This window comes from Quercus suber, unplaced genomic scaffold (genome assembly GCF_002906115.3).
Source record: "Quercus suber isolate HL8 unplaced genomic scaffold, Cork oak 2.0 scaffold_359, whole genome shotgun sequence".
NCBI lineage: Eukaryota > Viridiplantae > Streptophyta > Magnoliopsida > Fagales > Fagaceae > Quercus > Quercus suber.
Window position 1 is genome coordinate 654413 of NW_027069811.1, and position 8740 is coordinate 663152.

Consider the following 8740-nt stretch of genomic DNA (forward strand, 5'->3'; position numbering starts at 1 on the left):
GTTTGTGTGTACAGTATAAATATAAGGGAGACGTTTGGACACCACTTCCATAAGAAATATAACAATTGTCCTAAGGGAGTCCGTGTGTACATATGATATTGATATAGAATTTAAAATAATCATTACCCATAATCAACACATTGCTATGAAAAATAACTTTCTATTTTTCTTTGATAGGTAAAACTGTAAAAGTAAAACTTCCTATGATCATATAAAGCAAGATGCGAATAGAATTGTGCGCGCCGTGAAATATTGATGTTAGCATTTAATTCAATAACTCTTAAGAATCTTGCAACATGATATTTCTTTTTTAGGTTTTTATTCTCTTACATACACAATTCTACATCCATTTTTATGTGTTAAAATGTGAATATTCTTGTATCAATTGTGAATATGTTTGTGATATAATGAATGTAAATGAGTGTGAAAGAATATATTTTTTTTTCATCTTTTCTTCTTTCTATAAGTCGTCTATTTGATAAGTCATGAAAGGTGAGGGAAACAAATATAGGGTTAGCACTTAGCAGTGAACTCATATGAAAAATATTTACCATTTGCTGCAACAAGAAGTTATGAAAGTAAATTGTGTTCCTTGGAATGTAAACTAGTCAATTGTCCTTTTTTTTTTTTTTTTTTGGCTGAATAAGCCAATTGTCCTTTATTCTTTCTATTTTGTTCTCATGATTTTATGTTTTCTGGGGTCCTCCACCGCTCCACGTTAGGAAGCAACATCCAAGTCCAACAGATGTCGGTATCGTGCATGGATATACGGGAAAACAAAAACTGCAAAATAAAGCACGAGGAATTGACACCATTTGGTTGGCTTTTTAAAAATACAAACATGTCGTTTTTCATTTTTTTCTCATTGTTAAATCCATCCAATACCACATTGTATTTGTGAGTGTTGTACTTTTTCTGGCTAATTATTAATTACACGACTGAATTTGCATTCCAAGCGCAGAAGAAGAATCCAGTGATGTAAACGATGAGATGTCCTTTTCTCGAGAAAAAGTAGTTCCAAGAAAATGCAATCCTAGCCTTAAACACATATAAAAAAGGATTGTACAGGGACTAAGAGCCAGCACATCCAATATTTTATACATACCATAATTCTTTTTTTTTTGGGTGAAAAAAAATGAGGGCGTTTATGGTTGTATTAAACTCCCGGGCAGGGTGCCGAAATGGTAGCGGTGAGGATCGTGGGATCACATACCACCCGTACAGAGTATTAACCCCACCAAGGATACCCACCAACGAAAGGCCGTTGGTAGGACTCGAACCCAAGACTGACAAGCAGAGAACGAAAGTCATGACCTCAGCCAACCCCCTGTTGGCTACATACCATAATTCATAAACCTGAATAAGTGCTGACCACATTGTTATATTCAAAAATATTTTTTTTGATTGCATATTTCAAAAAAAGGTTAATTAAGTTTGTTAAGAAATGTTTTGCTTCATGTGAAGAATAATAATACTTAAAAAAAGGATAAAAGTTTAAAAATTAGTTCTCAAGGGTCCAATAACCTCCCCCCCCCCCCCCCCACCCCCCCCCCCCTTTTTTTTGAAAAATGCTTGTTTATTATTATTTTTCCCACAAATCTTGGTTTTATTTTAGAGAAATGATACGTCTACAACATTTTTACAACATTTCTACAACAAATCCTAAGTAGCAGGTTGTTATTGGTTATTATTGTTAGGGCAAAAAAGTAATCTCAGTGTTAGTTTCAAATTTGAACTAATAACAACTAACCACCTGTGATTTGTTGTAAAATTGTTGTAAAATTATTGTAGATGTAGCATCTCTCTTTATTTTAGGCTTCGTTTGGTTCGATGTAAATCAAATTCTAAGTGTAAAATGAATGCAAGGGAAAGTGAATTCCCATAAGGAAAATGAAATCCAAGTGTTTGGTTCTATAATGGAAAATAGTCCGAAAAACGATTTCTATTGTTTGGTAACATTCTGAAAATGCTATTTTTCTACAATTTTTTCACATTTCCTCAGCCATTTTCTCAGAAATTTTATATCAGAAAATTTCAAAATATATGTTTAACACAACCAAAGATCAAAATAAAAACATTTTTTATTCACAAACTTGTTAGATCGGGAAAGAGAGAGAATGAGGGAAAGAGAGGATCGGAGTGGATAGAGGATGGCGGCGGCCAGATCGGGTGGGTTTGGGGGTGGAGTGGAGTGGGCTGGTAATCAGTGGTGGCTAGATCGGCGATCAGTGGTGGCAGCTAGATCGGTTGCCAAGATCAATATCGAGCTTAGGGCTTTGGGTGATGAGATCGGTGGTTCGATCTAGAGGCGGCAGCGATGGCAGGGGTGGGTGGTGGGTTGTAGATCGGTGACATGCAGTTGAAGATTCGGCCATGGTTGGACAGAGCTTGCACAGAGATCAAAGCTTGCACGGTAGTCCGATTCCTTTGGTGCTCTCTCTCTCTCTCTTCGGGTTGTTGAGTTCTGAGTGAGGGAGAGGGTGACCTGTGTTTGGCGTGTCTTGCTCTGTGGAGCTAGGTCACAACTGAGCTTGGAGAGTGTCTGTGAGGAGTGCGTGTGAGAAGCTTCGAGAGAGAGTGTGAGAGGTGTAAATGATTTGAAGGTAAAATAAAACTTGAAATGGTTTTACAGGCCAAGAGTGCTATTTTACGGTCAACGCGGAAATTGATATCCATTTGACCCAATTTCCGGTGTTTACCAAACACATAGAGGGGTGTAAAATGATTTCCTGAAACTAGTTTTAGCCAAAACAAATGCACCCTTAGTATCTTGAAAACCATGTATAATATTTTAAATCTAATAGAGTTTAGTCAACTAGTGGTCTATCCATTGCATTTCCAAGGATGATTCAAGTTAGTATTCCACTATTCTTGAATAGGGCGTTTGTCGTCAGACTTTCCTTCTTTTCTCACAAATGAGTAGTCAAGAGATGGAGGAGGGAAAAAAAATAGTAGAGGCTTTATGGTTTTATTACCGTACAAGAACATAAAGGTTTTTTTTTTTTTTTTTGGTGTGTAAAATATAAGACTATCAATTTAAATGCACATGAAAAGAAAAAAGAAAAATTACAAAATGATAAACACAAAAGTATCGTTTTCTTTTGGGTTTTTTGCTAAGTGCTGAATGCGATTCTATGAATAGGTCCAAGATAAAACGAAATCAAAGTGTGCAACTGTGCATGGGAAGTTTTTTGACTTTTTTTCCCCCCCTTTTCTTGGGTATCATCGTGGTTTTCTTCTAAAGGACTGCCTTCATTTTGTTTTTCTTCCGTGTCAAGAGGGTCAAAGCATTTCTTACTTATTTTTCTTGCTAAATAGGGTTAGTACTTCCTAAATTCTAGCATATATGAGATTTTTTTAGGAGGAGTTAGGGGGCAGTTGCCCCCTTTTGCCCCTAGTTCCTTCCCCGATTTTCATTAAAATGTTGTTTTTTTTTTTTTTTTTTAAATATGTATGTATATATCAATGTGTATATAATATATATATATTTCTTTTATTGAGAAATTTAACGAATGTCCTGCGAGCGTTAGTTTATAAAATAATTTTAGAAATTTTTTTAGAGAAAAATATTTTTTGACAGCTAGTTTATATTTTTCACAAAAGTTGTATTAATTAAAATTGTCCATTAATCTGTGCATAATATAAATAGAAAAAACATATATTAGACAAAACACATCAAAGGGGGCGGGGAGAGCAACTTAGACTTTGGTATATACTATGTTTTTATAAAATAGTAAATTAATTTCATGCACATTTCAAAAACCAACGGTCACATTTATTACCACCGTTTAGCTTTCTAGTACCGACCAACCTCACCAAATTCCAAAAACCCTCACCACCAATTTCTCAGTTCTCTCTCTTAACCCCCAAAATTTCCCAAACTATTTTTAATTCTCACAATTTTTTTTCACATATAAATAGTACTACTTGGTATTAAAAATGCACTTTTTATTGTAAAAACAAAAATTATATATATATTTTTTTATATTTATATTTTATTTTGTTATAACTGTATGAGATATGATTGCTGCTGCTATTGGAGGGAAAGCAACAACGCCTAGGCCAGGGCTTGTTGCGTCGACGGGGTCTGAATTCTTGTCGTCACTGCCAAAGCTAGGGATCGTGTCTGTGCCCAATGGCGCTTCCGTAATTTACTTGAAATCGAGGGGCAATTTGCGATTTCAGGCCGTCGAGGGGTGGAGGAAAACCGTCAATGTGAACGAAAAAGTCGACGATTTCGACGACAAGTTCGACAATGGCCACGCTGGTAATTCTGCAATTTTCCCATTTTTCTGTTGGCTTTTTTTGGGTGGCTTCCTGTTTGGTTGATGAGAACGATTGGGTTTTCATTTTTAATTTTTTTTTTTTTAATAAATTGAAATTAACATAATTTTGAACCATTACTTATTTTTGTTATCAAATTTTCATAGCGAAAAGCATGAAAAATTGAAACTTGTTTTCTGGGTGTGTGATGATTTTGATTGATTTTAATTTGGCTGTGCGTTTGCTTTTGTGGAATGTTTGGTTGTTGAGAAAGTAAGGGAGAGAGATTTTTTTTTTTTTTTTTAATACTGTGAATTAAGCTCTAATGTGGCCATGTGTGTAGCAAGTAGTTTTGGATTGAAATGGTCAATGTTTTCAATTTTTTTTTCTCATTTTTATTTTTATTTTTTGTTTTTGTAGTTGAAATTAACATAATTTTGAACCATTACTTAATTTTATTATCAAATCTTCATAGCGAAAATCATGAAAAATTGAAATTTTTTTTCTGGGTGTGTGATGATTTTGATTGATTTTAATTTGGCTATGAGTTTGCTTTTGTGGAATGTTTGTTTGTTGAGAAAGTAGGGGAGAAAGATTTTATTTTATTTTATTTTTTGCTGGGAATTAAGCTCTAATGTGGGCACATGTGTAGCAAGTAGTTTTGGATTGAAATGATCAATGTTTTTGATGTGTTTTTCTTATTAGGGCAAAACCGAAGCCAGTTATCTACGGTTGGAAAATCGACCAACATTAAGTGGCAGGATTGTTCGGTTGGAAAAATTGATAGACAAAGATTACTCAAACAGAAAGGTTGCGTTATATGGATCACAGGTCTCAGTGGTTCAGGTTTGATGTTATCATTTTTGTGTTGACAAATGTTGTTTATTTTGGCTATGATAAAAGTGCTTTGTGTGCGTCTTAGGTTTTTTTATGAATTCATATGATGTTGTGTTGGTTTACTTGCCAAATTATAACAAAGGATTTTGTCCTTGTAAGTGATGATTAATGATAATTTTTAACAATGTAATTGAACTTAGAAGAATATATTTATGGTTTATTTGATCCATTGCGGAATGACTCTCACTTCCCTTATTATGCGTAGTGGCTTAGTGTATCGTCAGCCTGGTAGAATAGGTGATTAAATGTAATTTAAGTTGTTGTGTTCTAACCTTGTAAATGTTAACATCTTCATCATTTTTTCCCCCCTTAACTTTACATGTTCTGACGATAAGATTAGTTTGTTGGTGAGCATTATGGTTGGTCTTGGGGATTTTCTTTTTTTAAATTTTAAATCTTCAACTTTTCATTTTTGACTTTTTAAAGCTCTCACTAAGTTTAGTTCTGAGTCAGGCTATTATAAGACATTTGGATTCTTATTGCCACTTTACCATGTTGTGTTGAAGCTTGAAAGTATTCATTGTATGAGATTTATATATTTACCTTTGTTCTTCCCTATTATCTTTTGGTATGTATCTTGTAGGGAAGAGCACTGTTGCGTGTGCTTTGAGTCAGTTCTTGCATCAGAGGGGTAAGATGTGTTATATTCTTGATGGGGACAATGTGAGGCATGGTCTGAATCGTGACCTTGGTTTTAAAGCAGAAGATCGTGCAGAGAACATAAGGAGGATTGGTAACTCTTGCTCTAGTGGCTATTTCTTTCTTCCAGTTGTTTGTTGGATAATGAATTTTACATATTAATTTCAGGGGAGGTAGCAAAGCTGTTTGCAGATGCTGGAGTTATTTGCATTGCCAGTTTGATTTCTCCCTACAGAAGGGATCGGGATGCATGCCGTGCGCTATTACCAGATGGGGATTTTATTGAGGTTGGTGCCTCTCAAGTTTATGACTGCTCTTGAACTTTGAGCCAAAAGTTTTATTCCGGTTATTTTCTGTAAATGAACTCTAGTAAAATTACAAAATCAAAATGAAAACTACATTCTTATTTTTTACTCAAACTTGAAAATGCTTAATATAACAGGTTTTCATGGATGTGCCCCTCCAAGTTTGTGAGGCAAGAGACTCAAAGGGCCTCTATAAGCTTGCACGTGCAGGAAAGATCAAAGGTAACTGTAAAAATCCTTTCTAATTTTGATTGATTAATGGCTTTTGAATTTTGACTGCCTGCATAATACTGCTTTTTCATTTTTAAATTTAAATTTTAATCCTCTTGAGATTGAGCAATTTGTGCCTAATTATATCCTAAAGAAATTATTCTGATGTAATTATGGACTAGCTAAACATCTGTGATAAGGTAGTTGAGCAAAAGAGAGGAGAAAATTAGGAAGCAAAGAGAGAGAAAAGAGATAGACTCATGTGACAAAAGCCTGCAAAGACTGTAGGGCCTCACAATGACAAAATCCTCCCAATTATGTTTATTTTTTTTAAAAAAATTGGAACTTAAATCCTGAGAAAATTAAGGAGGTTTAGTTTTGGTGTCTGGAAGAGATGAAGGGACCAATCAAAAAGTCAAGATGTTTCTATATATATTAGTATAGACATTGTGCATCGTATATTGATGCGAGATATCTGCATAATTGTTTATGAATCCCGATATTATTCTTATTCTTGTTATTTTTAGCCGTCTTTGTCATTCACTTGACAATAATATACTTGAACCCTGGAAAGTTTATGTAGTGAAGAGTTTTGGAAGTTTTTTATGTTACCAGGCCCCAGCCATCTGGTGCTTTACAACCAATGAGGGAAAGTGAAATATCTTTGCCTCTCACTTGGGCTTGTTGCTATGGATCTTCTCACTCAAATGGTGTATGCATGTGGGTAACAGAAAAGCTATTCGGTTAGTGGGATGAGTCCCCAAAGAATAAAACACATTATCAGTCATTTAGATCTAAGATGAACTATAGTTGAGTGCATTCGATTTTTTGAAAACTGTACTAAATCACCCTTTGAAGTTTTACAGTGATTGAATAGCTAATGAGCAGCTTTGACCGGGCCTAGTGGATTAAATAATGATTGTCTTAACTTATATTTTAGAGGGGCTATAGTGTGAAAATAATTTACTTGTGCAACTATGCATTTGCTATTAGAACCCACAAGAAGTGGGGGACTCTTTCATTCTTCATTTTTACAAGAATCTGTGGTCAAAAGAGAATCTGGGGTCACTTATCAAAAAACATGTAAAGAAATGTGGTCAATAACCGTAGCATGCAGGCCATTTTTAGGCTTTGAGTCTGTTATTAATTGTTAAAATCTGATATTAGTTTAAAAAAATTGCAGGCTTTACTGGGATTGATGACCCATATGAGCAGCCATTAAACTGCGAGGTATGTATACTTTCTTTGAGAAAGCAGAACATGTTTGATACGCTCCAACATGAAGAGATGTAAATACATACACATACGCTTGAATGTGTCTCTAACAAGAGTTCTTACGGTGTACTCTCTTCTGATTTTTAAGGAAACTTAGAGGAAGAATGATTCTTGATGCTGTTTTTAAACACAAATAAAATTGTGTGCTATCAGGTCCTAGGAATTACTTTAGACTTTCTAAATGTAAACAATGAAACTGTAACAATATTCATGCTGTGTTAGTTTTATTCAGTTGTATGTGCAACTGCAGGCATGGATGCTTGTTTAACTATAATTATAAAAAGAAGATAATAACTTCAATAATAACAAGTATTTATAATACTTTGCGAAAGAAGTTTTGCTATTTTTTTTTTATGTTTTGAGTCTTTTATCTATCAATTTTTGTTGTTTTAAGGGAAATTTTAAATGGGAATGTTTTCTTCCACAGATAGTATTAGAACATAAAGGAGGAGATGGTGCTTCCCCATGTGTAATGGCTGAAAAAGTGGTTTCTTACCTGGAGGAGAAGGGGTACCTAGAAGCATAACAAGATGGTGGCTCTCCCCTCCTGGCTTTCTAAGTTTTTTTTTTTTTTACCATACAACTGCAACAGAGGTTTGTTTGTAATAGTATCTGTTGCATTATTTTATTGATAAATTAATTAATGCTAAGTTGTCAACCTCATTCTTATTCTTCCTTTTCTTCTTTTTTCCTTTATTGAATCAATCTGGAAGTTTGTTTTCTTTTTTTGTACATGGGTTTAAGCAATATGATGTAATTGCTTGTCCGAAACTTGTTGTCGTCAATTATTTAAGTAATAGCTTTTCTACATACATCCATATTTGCGAAATTTATCATGCACCAATACCATACATCAGTCTATAAGCATGGAAGTTTATGTTCTGGCTTCTGTCACGTTGACTCAGAAGGGAGATTTTAGTGTTAATCATACATCCAGAAGGATACTTGATCTTTTTTTACACAAGTTCAAGCAATATCACTATGCATAGAAGGGTTAACTCATAAACTGGCTTATGATTTTCGTTCTAAGGTAATGGTGTTTGTTATTATGTTGTGTTCAGGGTTTAACTTATGCCATTTTTAACTCTCTATCTTGTATACCAGAGAAGATTTGGATTTTTTTTTTTTTTTTTTTTTTTTTATAATTAATT

At 34.2% G+C, this 8740-nt stretch overlaps 1 protein-coding gene across 1 annotated transcript; it reads left to right on the forward strand.

Moving 5' to 3' along the window:
• Positions 1-3767: 3767 nt before the first annotated feature.
• Positions 3768-8407, forward strand: LOC112003327 (adenylyl-sulfate kinase 3). Its single transcript, XM_024035514.2, has 7 exons — positions 3768-4267; positions 4969-5109; positions 5744-5893; positions 5968-6086; positions 6242-6326; positions 7498-7544; positions 8017-8407. The coding sequence occupies exons 1-7, from the start codon at positions 4021-4023 to the stop codon at positions 8113-8115; spliced, it is 888 nt and encodes a 295-aa protein (XP_023891282.1). The 5' UTR covers positions 3768-4020; the 3' UTR covers positions 8116-8407.
• The last annotated feature ends 333 nt before the right edge of the window (positions 8408-8740 follow it).

Coding starts and splice junctions, on each gene's coding strand:
- LOC112003327 (XM_024035514.2), top strand. CDS start 4,021: ATGATTGCTGCTGCTATTGGAGGGAAAGCAACAACGCCTAGGCCAGGG. Junction 5,110..5,743: donor CACAGGTCTCAGTGGTTCAG/GTTTGATGTTAT, acceptor TGTATCTTGTAG/GGAAGAGCACTGTTGCGTGT. Junction 5,894..5,967: donor AGAGAACATAAGGAGGATTG/GTAACTCTTGCT, acceptor TATTAATTTCAG/GGGAGGTAGCAAAGCTGTTT.